At 33.1% G+C, this 23101-nt stretch overlaps 1 protein-coding gene across 1 annotated transcript in view; it reads right to left on the reverse strand.

The window, feature by feature from the left end:
• Nucleotides 1-1283: 1283 nt before the first annotated feature.
• The window catches only part of LOC129230387 (uncharacterized), a 47254-nt gene continuing 25436 nt past the window's right edge, over nucleotides 1284-23101 (reverse strand). Inside the window, exons 2-3 of the mRNA XM_054864786.1 lie at nucleotides 18737-19832; nucleotides 1284-2366 (exon numbers count right to left, since the gene is read on the reverse strand). Of these exons, the coding sequence (XP_054720761.1) occupies nucleotides 1576-2366; nucleotides 18737-19781 (1836 nt within the window). The 5' untranslated portion in view covers nucleotides 19782-19832 and the 3' untranslated portion in view covers nucleotides 1284-1575. The remainder of the gene's footprint in view (nucleotides 2367-18736; nucleotides 19833-23101) is intronic.

The following is a 23101-nucleotide window of genomic DNA, read 5'->3' on the forward strand; positions in this document are numbered from 1 at the left end:
CTCTACACAGAGAACAATAATATATATATTGAAATTATTTTAAACGTTAGATCAAACTAAAAATATTTGCCTTTTTATTTCCAGTAAGTATTACATAACACTAAATTGCAAACCAACTATTTAGTAACATTATTGTCATTTATTACAATAATAAATAACAATAATGCTACAATTTGGTTTTCGAAAATTAAAAATGATAAATACATATGCACAGGTTTTTTAACACCGATAATATTCTACACTAATATTACTGCTACAGAGGGGATCTTCACATGTGCCCCTCTCTAGTTGTTGCGTTCACGAGTGCCGCATCATCATCCATCTTAGACTTAAATAGCAAAAAAAAAAAAAAAAAAAAATATATATATATATATATATATATATATATATATATATATATATATATATATATATATATATATATATATATATATATATATATATATATATATATATATATATATATATATATATATATATATATGTGTGTGTGTGTGTGTGTGTGTGTGTGTGCCGCATCATCTATCTTAGACTTAAATAGCAAAAAAAAATAAATAATATATATATATATATATATATATATATATATATATATATATATATATATATATATGTGTGTGTGTGTGTGTGTGTGTGTGTGTGTGTGTGTATTTAATTTGAGTTCTGACACTTTGAATTCGAATTATGTTTTTCACAATCACGAGTTGCGACAGGATCCTATTCATTTGCGGCTATTGTTTCTAGAAACGGCTCATGTCCTCCCAAGACTGCACCTCCTCCTGGGCGGTTACGTGTGTGTATGTGTGTAAGGACTTGTTTGTGTGTAGACGTGTGTGTATATAGGAGTGTGTGTATGCAGGACATGGGCGCCACCGCCTAGGAGAAGGGGATTTCGGTGGCTAGGTTGCTAGTGGAGGATAGGAGTAGAGGAGCAGCTCCGTCCTCCGGTGGACGGCGGTGCTGCAGAGGCCCTTGGTCCATTCAGTAAAAGGAACCAGACACCAAGGATGCTCAAATGAAAGCAATAAGCAATCGTGATTGCTCAAAAAAAAAAAGAGAGAATTCTCAATCTAGTTACAATATTCAAACATTGTCATACTTTCGCTTGAATGCTCATATAATGATTTGCAATATTTAAGTTTCTCCTAATTTTCAGTTAAAAGTATATTTTCACGAGAAAAAGACAGTGATAAAATTACATACAACGCCTGCGAAAACAAAAAAGTTGTCACCACAGAAACATAAAGTGGCTCACTTGTAAAAGTGGCCATTTCTTTTCCGCACGTGACATCTCATAGTCATGAAAAATAATATTTTAAAATATTAATGAAGAATCATTTTTTTCTGCTTAACAAACTTATGTTCGCTGTCTTAAGCAAAAAATTTCGTCATTACCCTTTAAAATCATTACTTCTTAATGAAATGTATGGATCGTTACGTGTGGGACAAGCGTTTGACTTTTTCGTGGAATGACCCTTCAGTCAAACATTTCAGTTGCAATTTTATAAACAAATTGAATCTCTTAGGATCAATATCGATATGTCCTTGTCCACACATAACTTTGAGCTACAATTGTTACTTATTCACTGCAATATTAGGAAGTATTTTAGAATAGTAACTCTTACAACTTTCAACTAGTGACTGAAGTTTCAAAAAGTTGTCATCATCTTTATTTATAGCTTCATGAAATTTGGAGAAATCAGTAATTCCAATCGAATGACAAAGCTCTTCAATTTCTCTTAACAATGGCTCGTCTTCGATTAACTGAAGAATTTTATTTATGTAATTAGATGGTAAATCCTCGCAGTCTAAAAAGCTTCCAATGCTTTCTAATATAGGATTGCCATGGGCCAAAGCTAAGCGCAAGTTATAACCACAATATAAGTTATCAGATTTGTTCCACAGTTCCCTAGCATTTTCTTCTTCATTTCCAAGAATAGTCATACAGTCTTGAAGAAGAATCTCTGAAGATATTCGAACCTCAGGAATCTGTATGTACCTCCTCAAAATTTTATATACCGCGTGTTGCTTGGTACTTTTATTTTTTCCTTTGATCCACATATTGGAAATTTCTGAAGAGTCATCAATAAGTATTTTCTTCAGTAACTGGATACGTTCTATGATAACTGATAAGAGATTATCATGTCTTTTGTGTTTATTCGTTCCAGAGACAAAATCCTTTAATAAACATGCAGTCTCGTTTTGAAGTTCCAATTCTTTGCACATTTCTGCAAATCTTTTCTTTTTAAGCCTTTTCCCTGACAGCACCAGTTCAAGATCAGAGATGGGGTCATTTGCTGAGCTGACTATATTTTTTGCTTCTGACTGATTGGTCTCACAAATTTCTTTTAAAGTCTCTTTCTTTTCTTTTGGAAGAAAAAGCTTTGCAAATTTTTCATCTCTATTCTGAAGCGAAAATAAACATCCTTTATCTAATGCATCGACAAGTTCAGATTTTGCCATTACGGCAGTTTTCACTAATGGCGGAATTTCACTCCGAATTTTATTCTTCACCCCTTCGCTTAAAGCTGGTGGATCCAAATCGTTATAAAACTTTTCAATAAATGGGATTTCAATGCTCACTTCTTCACACAATGTGGAAACATTTAAGCCGACAGATGAAAGAATAATTTCAGTAAAGTCTTGGACCTCCTTAATTTTATTTTTAATTTCCAACACTTCTGGAAACCTTTCAAACATGATTTTCTTTTCCAACATGTGGAATGCCTCAAATTCAGAAATTATTTCAGCGTCTCTGAAGGTCGTCAGTAAATATCTTAACGCCCATAAAGCTGCATTTACCTCTTCAGTAATTTTCTTTAAATCATTTTTTAAACTTTTCAGGGTATGTTCTGAAATAATATTGTCCATACGTTGAAAAATATTTCGTACCAGTGCGCAATACTTATTTTTGTGCATTTCAATGCTTCGTTTAAGGCGCTTCTTGCGCGCCAGCATTGGTGTCTCGGATATAGTTTTCCAGGACTCTAACCCTCTTTGTAGCTGAATGTTGTACACAATTCGGTTTGAATCCCTTGAACAAGCATCATCATCTAATTCCTTTTTAATTGAAGTTATTAAATTATTTAACATGAACTCTGTTGTTCTAAATGTTTGAAGGTCGTAGACAATCTTGAACGAATTGTTGATTTTTCTGATTTCATTTTGAATTCTTTTGAAAAGTGTAAAATCTTTTTCAATCTCCAACTTTTGAGAGTAGGCATCATTCTCATCTAAATGATTCAATTTATCTCTGAGTTTCCGCATAATGCTTCTTGCTTTTTGGGGCAAACAAAAGGCTAGAAGTAGCCTCATTGTGCTTTTATGCTTACTATGATTTATGCATTCTCCAATCATGGTTAACGTTCGCTCGATGACCAATACTGATCTTGGATCATTGAATTTTAATGCTGAGGAAATCTTCAAATAAAACCTCAAAGTATTAACTAATATATCATCTTTAAGTTCTGGTAAATTGCTTAAAGTGCGCATAATTTCTGTTTCAGAAGCATCTGTATTTCTTTCTGTTGCTGTTGTAAGAGCTGCTCTGAACGCGATTGCTTTCGCTTGCAGAGCTCGCCGTTGAAGAAGTGGAAGCAGACATAAGTCATTTTCTAAACGGTTGAACTCGAATTCGTCTATTAGGTATTTTTCTTTAACCAGTTTCAGTAAAGCTTTACGAAGGAACGTATATTCTTCATAGTATACTATAAGCAACCAGAAGCTAGACTCAGTCTCTGAATATAAATTGTCATCGTCTAATTTTAAGCAGTTCTTCAACTGGAAAATATAATCGAAGAATATTAAAGAGCTTGTAAAATCAACTAAATAGTAATATGAAATATATTCTCTGTAATCATCGCAGGGTAGGAAATTACCTTCAAAATAATCATCAAAAAAGAAGAATTGTTTATATACATCGAAAAAGCCTTTTAACACTTCGGTGAGTTTTGTCGTTCGAATTTTATCTTTATCAGCAGTGTCACACTCTTTTTTATCTTGTATGTCTTGAATTTTGCTAGTTATGCAAATCAAATAATCACTCAGTCGTATGAACCCATCCCACCTGCAACGTATTCTTTTCTCCAGTTTACAATAATCAGAATTCTTGATAATTTTACGATCGCCCTTTATGATATCCCCCAGCTCTTGTAAATTCTCAACTATGAATAGATCTGGTCGTCGAATATTATAGTCAGTCTCATAACATGCATTTGCCGCATAAAAATATAATGTCCATAATGTAATCAGCTCGCCATGAACTAAAGCATAGTAAAAGGCAGAAAACCCTACTTTGTCCATGGCTCTTGGATCCGTTTCAAATCCAGCTGCTTCAAGTTTGTGTAAGGAATGATACGAGGAATAAAGCTTTGGAATAACTGATACAGAGTTGCTTTTGAGGATGCTAATTATTAACGGCTCTTTCTGATCACTGATAGAAATTATGTCGTTAATTTCTGACTTAGATAATTTAGCACTCTTTAGAATAGTCCGAAGAGCTTCACGTCTAAGCTTAAAACCAAGTTGTTTACTTATTCCGAAACTGTACCATATAACACTCGATTGACCACTTGGGCTGTCAAGAGTTCTGAAGATAGTGAGACTGTTTTGGCTGTCAGAGCAGTTTTCATTAAATATTTGTTCTTTCCAGACATGGCCGTATAAGGATAACTGTATGATTTGAAATTGGAGAAAGTCCGAAGCAGAGTTTAATTTTTTTGTACTGGACAATGAACTCCAGTTTAATTTTTCCTTAAAAATAGAAACAACTTTTCTAAGATTTTCATCCTGAAAGTAAGACTTATTGTTTCGAAAGGGGTTGAAGGATAAAACACTTTTCATAAGGGAAGAATCAATAACTTCTTTGTCTGTTAGCTTTTTCAAGCGTTGTTCCAACTCAGGAATTTTTCCTTTTCCGGAAGTTGTTGACATAAGATAGGAGAGAATTATTGACCAAGCCAGGTTATCCTCTTTTAAGATATGTATTTGACATTCGGCTACGGAACAACCTGTTTCTTCAAGTATAGCTTTTTTCAATCGCTCTGGAATGTTGTGAAATTTTGGTGATTCCATTATAAATAAAAATGTGATTCAAATGCAACAAAAAAAAGTTGAATTACATGTAAAGAAAGCAGCAAGTTCCGAATTTTACTGTGCATATAACCGAGTATTGAATGAAACACATTGTAGAAACCCACAGAGCTTTGTACTGGTAATCTTCATGACTGACCTTCAGTTGTTAAATATCGTTAACTGATACAAGACGGAAATTAAACATGATTAAAATTATCCCCACATTTGCGAAGCTACGAACATTATTATTTCTGCTATTCTGTTAGTTTGAATCAGGCACTTGAATTTTTTTTGCCGTATTTAAAAATTCATTTTTTGCTGGTTATTATCAGCAATCAATATCTTTTGTTTTTATTTCCAAACTAAAGTACGTTTTAAAAAATGCTGAAAACGTTCTGTTTCACATTTTTATCTGAAGTTTATTTTATTTGTAATGCACATTTTTAAACTATTGTTTCAGAATAAATCCTTTATCACACCACTATCAGAAAATTGTATAATCTTACTTTTTGTCCCAGAATCTTGAAAAATGATATTTATTTCAGATTATCCAAAATCTAAAATGGAAAAATTTAAAATTATTTTTCAATAGAACAATATCTATAGTTCAAATCATGATAAATGATTTCTGAAATGTGATTTGTATTCTGCGCTGAATTTAATAAAATGATAATCTTAAAAAAAAATTAATAAATAAAATGAACGAATGAATAAATCAATAATAATAATGATAATAATAAAACTGCAGAAGCCTTATGCTATTCAGAGCTCCTAATGCAAATTAATTTAACGATTAATGCCTAAACAGTCTAAAATTCCGTCTAATCTGCAAAAATGTTTAAATAGGCTGAAATTGCATCCTACCTGGTTTTTCTCAACATGGCGTGGTTACACTAATATTTCGCCATATAGTTCATTTAAAATAGGAGATGTGCAGGGGAGGGGAGAAATTCCATTCCACTGAACTGAGACTTATTCATTGACGTTTGACTGCTAAATAAAGTCTGACCGCGAAGAGTTGGCCCTTCGCTCCGCTTGTTTCAGAAGCGTCCATTATCGTGAAGAGGTAATACGGAAAGGAAAGTTGAAGAACAGAATTGTCAAGTGCGTTGCCGGCTTTAGAGCTTGAATACGTCACCTTGAAATGTAAGAAATTAGCCAAAGAGGTGAAACATTTCAATTTTGTTCGGTCAAGGCAGATGTCTCGTCATTGGACAGGTCACATCCTACATAAGTGGGTTGGGTCTTGGCTTAACCTCTTTCAGCAGCCCTTGGTCAGAGAAAAGAACACCTCCTGCAATTAATTTGATTTGAAAACCGGCAGATTTGAGTTACCTTCAAAGCACCCTTGCGGTGCCCGAGTGAGGTTTTCGTTTATAGACGCTATTTTCAGTTTTCTACGTTAGGGCTATCAATATTTCTCTTGTTAATATTGTACCAATGCTTGTGGCACATTATCTCATTGAAGAAACAACGGCCAAACTCTCCACATTTTAAGCTATAAAGAATTGTTTTTCAGAAAGTGTCATGGAGAAAATCTTTTCCTATAACATTTTCTTATCAACAAAGTATTGTATAGTGAAATAAATAATTACCATTGCGCAGAAAAAAAAACAGCAGTAAACACAACGTCGATAAAAAATAAATTAACAACTTACTACAGACACATGACTTGGGCCTACAAGAAACCCCCCCTTTCAATGCAAAAAGAAAAGATATTATGTAGGGCATAAAGAAATCGTTTTGGGAAAAACAAGATATACTGGGAAAATTAAATAAAAAAGGTGCCAAGATGGTGAAAAATCTACAGTTTGACATCTCAACATGTAAGAGCCCTGAAATCAAAGTTTTCATACTTAAGAAATCAAGAAAGATATTGGTTTTCAAGGATATTTGAAAGACCAGAGATCTTCGAGGAGAATGTATATGAGGAATTAGAATGCAAAAATCACTAGAAAGTTAAAGTTTAGATTGGAAAAGAAAATAATAGATGCTGAACAATTAAATAGGCACAAAAAAGACAATTAGAAATTGATATAAATAGCATACCTCAACAATGTGAAAGTATTTGGGATTGCTGTTGTACTGCAGAAAATGAAAAAACTATGATACAGATAAAGATTTCAAGCAATTTCCTACATATTCAGTTGAAGTGAGGAGCTTCAAAATGACGTTTCCATTATCAGCAATGCCAACAGCGTTAAATACATACGAAGTTTCGAGTCAAAAAAGTGCAATGATAACAATTGTTACACTAAATGATATTGGATTGCAAATGCAGAAAGACTCCAAAGGTTACTGATAGGTGTAAAATATACTATCAAAAGGAAGGTAGTTCTCCAGAATTTGTCAAATAATTTAGTTGAAAATAAAACAAAGTCTCTAAACCATCACTAAGTTTTTTTATGAAACATAGGCGCCATATTTCGATAAAAGACCGAAACTTATCACTTTTTAAGGGGGTCCGGGACACATTTTGAAAATTTTTTTTATTAAATATTTTAACTTTTTAAATTTTTTGCACTGATTTACCATCTATTTAATAAGCAAAATCATGACATAAATGATAAAAAAATTTTAATTTAAATTTAATTTTTTAAAAAATGGAGTTGTTTTAAATTGCTATAACTCAAAATATTCTTGTTCATTTTCAATTTTTTTTCTAAAAATTATGCACAAATATCTAAGCTTTAATTTTTATTCGGCGATTTTAAAAATATTTATTCAATAAGAAATAAAAAATATTTGAAAAAAATTCGAAGATATTTTTTTAAAAAATCATATTTTTTTGCAGTGAACGTTTTTTTTTTCAAATTCGCCGCATAAAAAGTAAAGTAAACTGTTTGAAAAAGATATGACACAAATTTCATTACTTGCAACACAAATAATTATATATTTCTTTCTAATTAAGATAGAAACAAGATTCAAACGTCCTTTTCAGCAGAAGAAAACGAAGTAATTTTTTAAATGATTAAAAAAAAAAGTTGCAAAATTTGACGATTTTTGTATCTCTGACCCCCTTAAAGAAAGTGCACTAGTACACAGAAGAGTTAAATGAAGAGACACATGTACTATTTTGCAGCTTGTCAAGCTTTTTTGTTTGCTTTTACTACTTGACCATTCACAAAGCTACGGCAGCCCATACGCGGCTCGTGGATCTCACCATGGAACCTCACGACTTCAGTAATCATGGAAAAAGTTCAAAAAGTTCATTCGAAACAGCATATTTAGACATTTTTTTGACCCGTAAATTGTGTGCCCTCGTCTCTTCGTTTTCGAGATATAGGGGCTTAAAGTCTGCCGAAATCTCAAGAAAAGTCGCCAGAATTAAAGACTTAGTAAAAAATTTAAAATACTGCGCGATTTCATCGTCTGTATCTTCTAAGGCATCTCATTTCCATTTTGGGTCATCTGCAAAGCGTGTAAAAGATGTGTTGCATTAATCCCTTACTTGTACGTGTTAAATTAAAGGAATCACCTTCAAGCTTATGAAGTAATAAAATAATAGTTTAAAAGACAAAAAAAAAACACGCTTTCGTAGCAAAATGAACTAAAAAGTGAAAAATAATCTTTGGATGATAGTAGTTGACCAATCACTTAATTTCAATGTAATACAAAAAAGCGTGGGGGGGGGCTGTCTATTTACATTTTTGCTTGGACAACAAATGGAAGAAATTCATGACAACTGATAAGAAGCCCCCCACGCCTTTTTGTATTACGTTGAAATTAAGTGATTGGTCAACTACTATCATCCAAAGATTATTTTTCACTTTTTAGTTCATTTTGCTACGAAAGCGTGTTTTTTTTAGTTTTTTAAACTATTATTTTATTTTCTTCTTTTTAGTTTAACTTGTTTTACGAAAAAATATTCATTTCAACATTATTCATAATCTTTTATATTCATAAAATTTGCCCAAAAAAAGCTAATCCATCTCAGTCATCGATGTATGTGTGCGGAAATCATATCTTCATTAATTTGAAAATTTGAGATGCATTTGAATAAAAGTTTTGTTCAACAATGGTCTGATCAGCAATGAATTTCCAATTGAAGGCTCATCTAAATTTTGGCATGAAATTAGTTAAAAACAATTATATTTCATGTTCTAATTACCTTGGAACATTGGAACAAATTTTGTCTGATGCAGAAAAATTAAAGGTTTTTGTAGATATTTTTAAATAATTTTTGCGAGCATTTTTTAATGTATTTTATTAAATTTTTCCTTTTTCACATTGTTGGATTTATGCCAAAATATTGATTAAAATTGGAGGAAACTAACAATTAAAAGAGTTAATTAATTAATTTGATTATAGAATATTGCATTGTCATCGGGTCTGAGGTCGCGTGCCAAATTTCAAAAGAATTCGATCGCAGGAAGTGGGCGAAATTTGAGCTGCAAGATTCCGTTACAAGATACATACATACATACATACATACAGGTGAAGCTAATAAAAGCGTGTTAAAAAGTAATAAGCTTTATTCCGGCTAGTCTCTTCAAAATTTTACTGGGTAAAATGTAAATTCTGCCGTGGGAAGTTAAATCGCAGTATCTGCAGAAATGAATTTTTGAGATATTTGAAGAAATGCATTTTGGATTTCAAAAAGGGAAACCTTTGAATATGACATTCTTTTCGTGCTAATTTTCAGCAGAAACCAAATAAAGCTAAGGCAGAGGTACCCCCCCCCCAAGGGCAAGGGCGCACCCTCTAAATATCATTGAGACCCCCCAAAAGCAAGAGACTCCTCCTCAAAATGAGAAAAATACCCATCAAAACACCGCCTCCTAAAAATTTCATTAGCGCAGTCTGCCCTACGACCCCTCTCTAGGTGGGCACCCCTGGCTAAAGTGCAGAATGTGGCAAAAAAAAAAGAGAAAAAAAATTTGCCCAGATACCACGCTTTGCTTTCCCATGGCAGAATTATACAAAATGCTTATCATGCCGAAAAGCAACTGAAAACACAGCCATATACACATAGTTAGAATTGGAAATAATGTGTTTGGGAGCTCAGCTTGGGGTTTAAGGGACTCGCCAGGAAAAAAAAGGGGTGTTTGAAATCAATTAACATTACATTTGCATTGTTTTTGCAAAAAACAACAACAAATATTTCCGGTGACATCGCTCCCCGACGTGTGTGTCCCTTCCTTACCATACTATACTTTTTGCAAGTACATTTAATTCACATTTTTGTTAAGGATCAACCTTAGCTCCTTAAATCCCCCCCCCCCCAACCCGGTCTGCTTTTGGCCTGATTTTTCATTAATAATAAGATAAAACTTAAGCTTAATCTTGATTTAAAGTTGTTCCTCTGGAAAAACTTTCCATTTTATAAGCTTGATAGTGGTTTTTAACTTTGATGCACACAAGTAAAGCAGACTTTATTGGCTTTAAATTTTTAAAGAAGCATTAACTTATAAAACATCTTTCACGCGTTTTGGTGAAGGACAAAAATGGCAATGAGATGTCTTGTCAGATGCAGATCTTGAATTCGCGCCTACCTACCATTTTTGAACAAAACTCGCTATATTTGGCAACTTAACTGAAAATCTCGGCAAAATTTAAGACCTCATATTTCGATAACGGGGCCGCGAGGGCACGTAATTTTTGTGCCATAAACATGCATTACGATGCTCTTTTAAATGCTACCAATTTCGATTTTTTTTTTTCGAATTTCCTTGATCGTGAGGTTTTCTGGTCAGGGTGATAAACGCTACTCTTTTTTTGCACCATGGGACAGCGTTTATCAACCTTTTTTGGTCCGTAGACATGCAAAATTTCTAAAACAAAGTTCGTGGACATGCTTTTTTTCCACACATAGGAAAAAAAAAAGTTTCCAAGAAATAAAAAACTACTAATAAGTTAATAGTAATGATTTCACCTTGAAAAAATGTTTAAATGCAGTTTCATTATCTATAGGTAAATCAACCATTGAATTAAAGTTACAGAACATTATAAAAGGCCTGTTCGTCCAATACCTAAAATTAATTTAATTAGAATAAATAATTATTAAAAAAATGTTTTTTTCATGAGAAAAGACACAAAATTATTATGATTTTCTAAATCTAACATTTTTTTCTCTCAAAAGCTAGGAGTGCCCTGTCGGAACGCATGTACCAGGCAATTTCATATCACGATGCACTTGAATACAACCTTTGTTTACTCAGGAGTACCCATTCCCTTCATTTCATCCCAAGCTGGTGGCGATGGCGCAACCCCCCTCCCTCCCCACATGCTGCGGAGCATTTCCAGAATGAGAGCCCCCCGAAACGAGATCAGAAACCCTTTCAAATTCCCCTTGCCTAAAAATGTCTTGACCTAGTCTGTGACCTGGATCTCCCCCCCCGCCCCCGCCGACTCTCCTGGTTTACTAAACTGTTTAATAAAGAAAAAGAATCTTATTTCCTTTTACACCCGACGTTAAGCGTTTGCATATACTCGTCAGGGGTAGGGGGAGGAGGCATTCAAAAATTTTTTCTTCTTCCTGTCTACAGTTTAATGAAATATTCGAACAGTTTAATGAAAAGAATACAAAAATCGAACAGTTTCTTACTTTTATTTTAATCGTCCCTGGAGTCATCAGCTGATGAAACTCAGAAAAACATAAATTTTCACAGCAAGCTTATAAACAAGAAATCCAACGCACACGTAACATCTTTGCTTTTTTTTAATGAACCTCACTAAGTCACATCTCCAACGAACCACTCAAGTCGCTCGAATGATAAGCATAAACAGTAATTAAAAAAAGAGCTATCACTGACCTTTAAACTATGATAACGTGCGCGTGCTGCTAAAGCAGGAAGTGCTGCCGTAAAAATAAAGCGTGTGATAGACAATGCTACAATGTTTCTATTCACAAATTTCCAAATAGCGTCTGGATTTCATTGCGATTTTTTTTAAAAGCTGAACGTCTTGATATGTAGGTTTCTAAAACCAGTGGTGTAGCCAGAATAATTTCTGCGCGGTTGGTATAATCTTTATGCAGGTTGGTACTATCTTGTACAGTGAAACCTGTGTAAGCTGACCACTTGCGGTGCACTACGTAGTGGTCAACTTTACAGAGGTTGACTTACAGTCGACTCCCGCTACAACGCGATCCGACTTACGCGAAATGGCTATAAGGCGAATTTTTCAGGAGCAACGAATTTTAGAGCTAAAGCGAATTTCTCGCTCTCAACACGAAAATATTTGGAAAGGAAGCGTGATGTTAAGTTGTAGCTTTGTTATTGACTACTAAACACTAATTCGTGAATGAACTTTCATCCTTTCAGCATCACTGACTGCGTAAACTCCCACGCACCGCACTATAAACATAGCTTTATTCGTGTGTATAATCACCACTCCTCATTTTTCATCTATTTTTTCTAAATATGAAAGGTGATGAAAGACTGTGGCAGCTAGACACACTGTTTCATCCAAAATTTTTAGATGAAAACAAAAAGCGAAAGTTTGCGACAATTTAAGAAAAGGTGAAGATTCTTGATACGCTTGAACAACTAGAAAGTGGGTCGAAGGTAGCACGGTGAATCTTTCATACGTATAATTAAAAGTCAAGAGAAGGCAATCCGTATATGTCCAGGGGATCCCAGAGGGCTGTTACCATAGATGTAAATGTTATAATAGTAAATGCGAAGCTACTGTATTTAAAAATATATTAGAATAACAATCAGATTGCGTATAGGATAAATCATAATCTTCAATTTTTAAGTTACAAATGTAACTCATTTTATCTATTGTATAGTACTATTACAGTGCAAAGCTTTATTATTACTACATACTGTAAGTACCGTACTGTTTTATTTTTATGTCTCTCTCTCTCCCATTGATCATTGATTTTGTGCATCGTAACTATTTTATGTTGAAAAATGCAACTTTTTTTAAAATACGGTAAAAATTCAGCTCTTTATGTAAAAAACGGTAATATATACTAATTAAAAACTGGTCAAAAACAGCTTAAAAGGTGTTTAAATGTCTATAATAACCGGGTATGTTAGTAAAAAAATCATATACACAACACTTTTCCATAACGCGAAATTTCGACTTACGCGAGGAGTCTTGGAACGCATCCCTCGCCTAAGTCGGGATCCGACTGTATATGATATTAATCTAATTCTGTGCCTGAAAATAGCGGTCAACTTAGACAGGTGGTCAACTTACAAGGGTGGTCAACTTTACAGGTTTTACTGTATTACTGTATCAGGAATGAACGGCGCGAGAGCAAGGTTTCTATATGATAGAAATAACTTGTACAGTGATCAGGGGCACTGTACAAGTGAGAGGTCACTGTGACCTCCTAAAACTTTCTTTTCTCAGCAAACATCGTCTGACGATCCGGCAAATATGGGGTATGATTGCAATGAGCTATTTGCACATGTCAGAAGAACGCAATAATAAATACAATTTGGATAAATTATGATTCGCTGTTTATGAAAATGTGGATATGCGTGTGAAAAAAGAGTTTCTCTCATTTGATATTCAATTTTAAAGTAAGAGAAAATGGAGGAAATATCACGTGACGCAAAAACGTAACGTGGTTGGCTTGACGTCACTATGCACCTTTGCTCTAACCAATGAATTCATTTCTTGTATCGTAGCGTATTCTACGGTGTTTGTGGCCGATTTAATAATGTTCGTAAAGCTTCTTATATAGATTTTTATTGTGTTTTATACATCAGTGTTCCTTCGGGCATGTAATGAACAGTTATGTGAGCTGAATATTGTCTCTTCTAAAATAATAAAATTCATTAAAAATGATTTAATGAAACTCACGTTATTGGGGTAAACTACATTTTTTTTAAAGGTAGCCTTCTTTCCGTAAAAAGGAACTCAAAAAAATAAATTCACGAATAAATAAATAAATAAATAAATAAATAAAAGAAGTAAAATATTTTAAAGAAAAAAAAACATTCAACACTTATACCAAAAAAGTGGTTTTCTGTAGCAAAAAACAACTAAGAATTTCTGAACATGCTCTTAGTTTTAAGCTTCGAAAATTTTTCATAATAAAAATAGGAACGAATATCTACATACAGTGGTTCCCAAAAGTGTTAGTACTCTTTGAAATTTTTTAGTAAAATCAAAATAACGCCAAACTGAATTCGAATATGAAGTCCAATATTTTTTCACACCATTCCTATGTCATTCTAAATAAAACCCTGTATTTTTTTTCAAAATATTGACGGATCTTCTTCAAAATATTGACGGAATTCTGATAACTCTATGAACATTTTAACCAGGGTGTAAAAAAGTCAAGATTGTTTAGAAAATTCTAATGATCGGATTAAAAAAAAAATCATATCGTATTTAATTTTTTTTTTTGATTTTAGCAAACATTTTTAGAGAATTTCAGTTATTATTTAATTTACATTTATAAATATTCCTAAACTTGTAGCTGATATTGAAAAAAAAAAAAAAAAAACTTTTGAAAGAAAGTTTAACTGCTCTTTATAAAATATAGCTCGTCCTTACAGACAGTTATCCATTTTTATTTTCTCACTCACTTGCAAAAATTAACATTATACGTATAATTGAATGATGTATTTTAAAATTAGCTTTTAAAACGTTTACGTTGTTCATTTGAAAAATACTTTATATATATATATATATATATATATAATTTTTTACTTTTCCGTTCGCACGTTCATGTTTTATTTATTTATTTATTTATTTTTTGCAAAAATTGATTGTTTGAGCAATATTACTTCATACATTTCATTGCTCAAATTCCGTACAACTATATCCATACCGGTTTTGTGCGGTCTATGAAAATTTCACACAAACTGGGATTCAATTGACCAACCTATTTTTAAAACGAGTGCTTTGTAGCGTAATTTTAAGCGATTTTTTTATGCGGTCCCTATTTACTGCACAAAAACAGGTTTCGGTGTATTATTTATACAATTTAGCTTCAGGCCTTTCCCATTTGCCAATATTTTTTTCTTAATGCTCACCTTTTAGTGCCTTTGCTCTATCTGAGTGCTCTGGTTGAAAAGTCCTAGATAAAGTGACAACATAAAAGTTTCTACTACCTACTAATTGAAAGTTTAAGTTTCCAGGTTGAGTTAGTAGAGACAAACTTAAAATATAGATAAGAGTCCTATTGAGAATAAACTCTAAGGACCAAATTAAGAATAAGGAAAAAAGGTTGTGATGACTGCAAAAAAGACAGAACTAGTGAAATATAAAATGTTCAAGAGAATTTATATGCTTTAAGATAAAAACTGATTCGAATAAATGTTGTTTTTGAAAAGAAGTCAATTGACTTGAATTATGATTAAAACCGCTGATTTAAACAAATCGGTTTTCGCTATTGTCACTCTGCACTTTCTTATTAACTATGTCTTGCAACGGAATATTTTGGAACATTAATTATTTATGTGGGTAGTTTTGAGGATTCTTAATTTCCGTTGGAACGAACTTTCCTTACAGTGAGCCAAATCTCCCTCAAATAAGGAGGTTGGCCAGAGGTCTTAGACCAGTGGTGTTTATATTTATATAGTGGGCCTTATTTCAATAAAGAGCCAAATTTTTTTTCAATTCCTCAATTTTTTTGCGGGCGGCATTGATCCAATAAAAAAAAACATAGTACTTCAATTTAGAGGTAGACAATGTTAAGTTTTAAAATAAGTTTTTATTTAGTTTGACAATTATAGTGAAAATCGACATTCATCAATAGTGTAATTGAAATAACAATACAGGATTTAAAAAAAAAAAAAAAAAAAAAAAACCAAAAAAAAAAAAAAAAAAACTGAAACTTGTTACAAAAACACAAACTAAAAGTTAAAACTATCAAAAAGGAGATTTTTTTTTAATTCAATAAGAAATTTGGCAATTTTTTTCTTTTACTAACTTGTCAACACTGACTTTTATGTGTGATGAAGCAATTCGAAGCGAATTCTTGAAGTGAGTGTTAGAAACATGACATTCCTCATTTTTGAGTTTACATTCCTTTTTTGGAGAACATTTCTTTACAGATGCAACTGCTGTTCAAAAAGGGTGTTATGAACAGAGCATTGAGTTTCTCCTGAAAACCGCTATTACTGTTCAAACGCAATAAATTCCATTGGATGTGGTTATTGAAACATCAGCAAATGTGGAAAAAGTATTGAAGCTAAATCGGTAGCTTCATAATCTTGCAAGATACAATAATTAGCAGGATTTTTTGCGCAGAAAAATTATATCACGATTCCACTGTAACTTTCCGACTTTGATCGAAACAAATCATGAGATTTGTCTTTAAAAGACATCTACTGCTGACGTCATGGAAAAGGCATCAACTCGAAGTAACTTTCGAGTCTTGGACACTTATCGAAAAGTTCTTTTTCTCTCAAAACATCTTTGAAATCATCTTTGCTTTCATACAAAACATTTCCCTTAAATAAGGTAACCATTTTCGAAATGAATTCACCGTCTATAACAAGTTCTATCATCTTCCCAACAAGTTCAGTTGGCATGTCTGTGGGATCTAACATGCCACCAATTGTGTCTAATATGATATTACCATGCGCTAAAACGTCTCTAACGTTTACACCTGCCAACAAATATTCAGTTTTCAACCAGAGTTCTGTTAAATCTTTCCTTCCCAGAAGATTCGAACAGTCGAACAAAAGCATTTCCAAAGAAACCCTTACATCCATTTGCTTAACGTATCTTTGAACCATGAGGAACTTCGTGTAATATTTCAATGCTAAACTGTGTCCCCATTGGAAATATTGACTAATTTCTGCATCTTGTTCAATCAAAATAAGCTTTATGCATTTTATTCTGTTCAACAAAAATTCTAATTTTTGATTCATTATACTAAACAGCTTGTCTTTTAGATCTCGATTTAACTCAGATACAGAGGAACATACTTTAAGGAGCAACATTTTGCATTCCACATCAACTAATATGTTGTTCTCAAGGAAAGTTTCCAATTTTGTTTTTAATGCATCCCAAGTAAAACAGCATGTATCAATAATTTTTAGGATTGATTCAATATCATCCATATGTGGTTTGCTCTTTTTTATCAGTCTCTGGTCAAAAATAAAATTTTGCAACAATTTCGTTAGCTCGTTTAGCTCAACTTCACCAGAACTGATGCGGATCTTCAAACTGCTTCTTGTATCTTCATACATACATTTAGCGACTGTAATGATTGATAGCTTTTCTTCGGCAGTAAAATTAGCGTGGCGCTCAAAAAATACCTCTACTGTAGGTTTCAAACTGGGTAAACACTTTTGACTTTTATCTAGGGGAAATAGCTGTTCAACACAATTTTCAAGTTCACATAAAGTTTTTCTCAATTCTTTTTTCACTGTATCCGGCATGGTAGATGCTTTGTGTCTCAAACAATTAAAAGATTCAGTTTCCCCACAAACATTTAAAACCTCATTACACTCTTTGAAGTCATTTAACAAACAGCAGTTTTTATCAGAAAGTTGAGAGATAGTTTCAACGAGACTGCCTAATACATATAATTTATCACTAAAGCTTCCAGTACAGCAACAAGTGTCTATGGACATTTTCAAATAACTTATATACTTTTGCAACAATAAAACGTAATCTGATTCACGTTCAAGACAAAGCTCATTGAGCTGATTGGCATACTCTTGGCAGTCATCACTTAACTTTGAAATTAGTCCAGAAAGTGACGGAAACATTTTTACTGCTTTCAAGCCATATGTAAACAGGAATCTCTCGATTCTTTGTCTTTGAAACAAATAAACTGTTTCAAAACTTTCATTAATGATGTTCAGCTGTTCCAGTACTGCTGAAAAAATTTCAAGATTTTTCTCAATTGCCAGTTTTCCTTGAATTGTATTAACCATTATGTGGGACAAAAAATTTCTTGCTTTAGTTAAAGTTACTTCCCAACCATGGGGCAAACAAGAGCACAAAAGGTAACTAACAACGCAATTTCTTATTGTTGAAGGTTTCAAACATTCGCCTACAATTTGAATAGTACGCTTAATCACTAAAATCGCTCTCGTGTTTTCTTCGTCTGTTGCGTCTTTATGAATCACTAATCTAGAACTTGCATCCAAATATTTTTTCACTTTTGAAATTATTATTTCATCTTTTAACTCAGGCGCATCTGTCAAGCTTTTACAATAAAACTCATCAATTTCTTTCTTCTCAGCTTTTGGTGGTGGTTCAGTAATACTTTGGAATTCGTTGGTCAACTCACCAAATTTCGCTTTTAAATTAATTTTAAAAATCGATGAAATGAAAATTTTCAACTTTGATCTGATTTCTTTTGGAGATTTGGAACTTGTATCATCAGCAAACACTTTATTGCATATGGTCAGCAATAAAAAATACAAATTAATGTCATTATAAATATTTGATTTTGGTAGCGGTATGTTTTCTAACAAGTTATGTAAATTGTCGAAAAATGCGATACACGTAAAGTTATCCAAAATTTGATAGAAACTATTGTGTTGTAGATAATCGTCAAAATAATTTTCAAACCATGCTTTATCGTCGGAAGTAACGTTGTTATTGGAAATTTCGTTGTAACTTTCAAAGAGGGCAACTATTAAATTCTTTCTAAATTTAAAACTATTTTCTTCATTTTTAAAATCAACTACTTGCTGGACAAATTTTAATTGAAATTCATTGAATCGGGAATACATATCAAATATATCTATTGCACATCTAGGCCATAGATTAGCGTCTTTGAATTCACTTGTTATTTCTTTATCGTTTTCTATTTGCTGTTTAAACAATTGCAGACCATCTACGACACTTTCATTCGGATTCCTAGTAGAGCATCCAGATAACCAATGAGAATTTACGGCAGAATCATAGAGAGCGCCACAAAGTTTTGCATCGGCTGTGCTCACGGCGTGGGCAAAAGCCGACAGTCCTTTCAAATCTTTTGCTAGAGGGTTTGTTTCAAAACCTGCTTCTGAAATCTTCATTGTTATATACGGTGATTCGTATATTTCACAAATGTTATTGGGTTCCATTTGTTTTAGAGCACTAATGAGAAATATTTCATCTCGTTCACTTAACTCATTTTGCTTGTCTTTCTCGAGTACGATCTTGGCTTTGTCCAAAATAAAAGCTAATGCTTCTTTTCGCAATGGATTCGCTAACGTAACATCCATGCCGAATCGGAAACCTACGTCCTCATCTAAATGCGCCAACAGAAAGATTTGAAGTTCAGAAGCGTTTAACTTTGTCTTTGGAAAAGATTCATAGCGTTCAGCGCCATTTTGAAAGTAGAGCACTCCGATGGAACATGAAAGCATTTGCGATGCTTTTTCCAGTTTTTGACGATCTTTTGATAAATTTGGGTCTGCTGTGCAGGAATATTTATTGAGTCGAAATTTGAATACCATGAGAATGTCCTTCATTAGTTTATCAAAATAAAAGACATGCCTGTTTTTGAAAGAATTAAAGTTTTTTAATCGTCTTCTTAAAGAAACTGCATCAATGTCTTTCAGACTAATAAATTTTCTCTCTTCTTTCCGTCTTATGAGTTTACTTTCTTCTTCTGGACTTCTTTCTTTTTTACGCTCTGGTTGATCTCCAACTATCTTTCTTAACCGTTCTTTCAATTCCATGCCTGTTGGAATATTAGGCGTTGTTAGATATGCTACCAATATAGACCAATACAAGGATTTCTTCCCCGGAACACCGATTTCCCAAACTTTATTTAAACTGTCATGGTTGTCTGTACTAGCAATGGCAGATATTAACCTTGGTGGAGGCAGCTTTGGCTCCATTTTCAAGTAAATATTTATTTTGTATCAACTGTAAGCAAGCCACTTCATTACCTGAAATGAACCAATATAAATTTTTCTGAAAAGTAATGTTACACAAGAAAATTTGAAAACTATATTAAAAAAATAGAATTATGATGAAAAAATATTTTTCTCAACTGTTGTTGGGAATGTATGGAAAAATGAACCGGCTAAAATAACTTAGCTTCTCCCAAAGAAGCAAACAGGACGTTTGTTTAAAACTTAAAGTACATGAAGACAGAACAACGTATTTTGTATCTAAACTTGCATTGAAATATTATTTTTCTGTTTTTGCAGTCAATTTGTAAATAATAAAAATTTATTGTTCATGAAATCAGAAATCTTATTCCATATTTCGAGCTTCTTTATAAGGTTTACGAATAAAATAATAATAGCTGTCTTTCATTGTTTACATTATTTGACTGCATAATTGTTCGTCAAAAAGTGTGTATCTTTCGGGGAGAAAAAGAAAGAAAGAAAGAGCGCCATCTAGAAAATATTTTTTTGATTTCCACTTTGATATGTGTTAATATGTTTGGCGAACTACAGTTCTCACAATAAAAGCTTTAATCTTATAAGATGCATATAATAGTTGCCCAAATGAAAAGTGGACAAGTTAAATAAAAATATTACTTTTAATGTAAATCAAAAGAACTCGTCATGGGCGTATAAGCACAGGTCCCAGCATTGCAGCAGCAGGTCGATGTCTTCGCTGTAGAAAGATCGGGGCTGATTCCTGAGAAAGTCGCTGCACGGTTTTCTTCACTTCATCGTCCGAATGGAAACGCTTCCCCTGTAATGCTCTCTTAAGTGGCCCAAACATGAGGAAGTCACGGATTGACAAGTTTGGACTATACGAGGGTGCTCAAAGCTTCCCAACGGAAATTTTTTTTTAGGGTCCTGGGTTTCCTGGGATGATCTTTGTGGACGATAGTGTGAACCGTTCCTTTACTCAGGTTGAGTTTGTCACTGATTTCACGGATCTCTTAATCTTTCGATTCGCTCGGATCATTTCGTTAACAAAATCAGTGGAATCATTGGTGATCGCGATGTTTGCTTGGCCCGGTCTCGGCAGATCTGATGTCGTTCGCCGCATTTAATCGCACTACCGCGCTTTCCGATCTGGACGCATCCACGGATAGCACGACTTTCCTTTTTACAATTTTCTCTACTTAAAACAGGTTTAACTGCTGAACGGTATTTGAGATGCATACCTCATACCATCCTTTTGAAACTTGTGCAGAGACGCTCTAATTGAATCATTCATTCTGATGTTATTGCACTTGTCCACTTTTCATTTGGGCAACCCTTATAACTTCAAGGGATTAGAGTAGCGAAATTTCCTCTCCGTCAGCATGTTGTTGTGGCGTCACAAAGCCAGTGACGTTTATTCCTTATAGGAGGTGATGGTAAAGCTCACATTGTGCACCGTTTTAAGAACTTTAATAAACTGCAAAGATTGGACAGATATATTTCTTCGATGGGAGATGGGATATTATCCAATTTATAATTCTCTTTGAAACTGAAATAAAATTGATACTTTTTCGAATTTACGAAGAAGACTGCGTGCATTAGCTTTCTCAAAGGAAGACTGAGAAATGAGCCAAACTTCATCTCAATCCGTCAAGCCGTGTGGCTTTGTATACTTGAAAACTGGCTGGGGTGTGCAAGGGGTGCACTTGCATCCCGTTGGCTTTTGAGAAAGTTAATTGAAAAAAATATTAATTAGACATTTATTTTAGCATTTAATTTTTTACAAAATAATAATTAATATTAAATTAACAAAAAAAAATCATTTAAACAAAGTACTAACTTCAAAATACTTAAACTGCAAAGTGGATCATGAAAAAAAAAAACATAAATCTTTATCTCCATACGTACCGGCAGGGGAGAGAATTTTAACCTTCTTGCTTTTGAAAATAAAATTTAACTCAGTAAAGAAAGACAAGCTGCAAATTACTTCAAAGGCTACAAAACAATTTGTGAAAATTATTAACCGGGAGGACGTGCGGGGGGTCATTTTATGGCCCCAAAAACTAGTCCGCAGTTCATTTTTTTTCTTATCAGTAGCTGAGTTTGGTCTCCTCATCCACCTTATGTGAGCAGTTTAAGGGGGTCCGGGACACATTTTGAAAAAAATTTTATTATGTACTTTAGAGTTTTGAAATTTTTTGCACTGATTCATCATTTATTTAATAAGCAAAAACATAACATAAATATGAAAAAAAAATATTTTTTTATTTAAATTTAATTAGTTTTTTTCAAAAAAATGGGGTTGCTTTAAATTGCTATAACTCAAAATATTAATGGTCAATTTTCAATTTTTTTTCAAAAAAGTATGCACAAATATCTAAGCTTTAATTTTTATTCGGCGATTTTAAAAATATTGATTCAATAAAAAATAAAAAATATTTGAAGAAAAATTTCGAAAAATTCGAAGATACTTTTTTTTAAAAAAATCATAATTTTTGCAGTAAACGTTTTTTTCAAATTCGCCGAATAAAAATTAAAGTAAACTGCTTGAAAAAGATATACTCCAAGTTTCATTACTTTATCTCTATCGGTTCCTGACTTATAAGAGTTTGAATGCAAGAAATCGGGAAAAATTGCATCATGGAGAAAAACGCGTTTAAAGTTTTAAAGTTACGTACACATTAGTTAGATGCATGCAACAAAAATAACTATATCTTTCGTTCTATTTAAGGTAGAAACAAGATTCAAACGTCTTCCTAAACAAAAAGAAAGGGAGCAATTTTTCAAATTATAAAAAAAAATTGCAAAATTTGACCATTTTTGTGTCCCGGACCCCCTTAAAGGTATTTCCAGCATTTATACTCTACTAATACACGTTTAATCAGTTACTAGGGTCAGGGGCGTGCACGGGGGGGGGGGGGAGAGAGAAGTGACACCTGTTGGCCCGGGCCCGAGCCTAAAGGGGGCACAATATTTTTAAAATTAGGCGTGAAAATTAGGAGTAAACAATATGTAGGGGGCCCGGGAAAGTCATTTGTGACGGGCCCCAAAATTTCTGTGCAGGTCTCTGACTGGGGTCATAGAATAACACCGTGCGTCCTTCCGTTTGTTCTACAGACAAACTATTTACCGTAGCCAATGCGATAATTTGTTTCTATCCGTTCTGCATTGAAAATTTTCCAAGTATTTAGTAATACCAAATCTATAACAAAAGAAGAGGGCAGTTGACGTACACTTTTTGCTGAAATTGAAACATTTGATTGTTTTATCAATAAAGAAAATAGACCTTAAGATTCTTTAGAAGAGAATTTCTTAGAGCATGAAAATTT

The sequence above is a fragment of the Uloborus diversus genome, chromosome 9 (assembly GCF_026930045.1).
Source record: "Uloborus diversus isolate 005 chromosome 9, Udiv.v.3.1, whole genome shotgun sequence".
NCBI lineage: Eukaryota > Metazoa > Arthropoda > Arachnida > Araneae > Uloboridae > Uloborus > Uloborus diversus.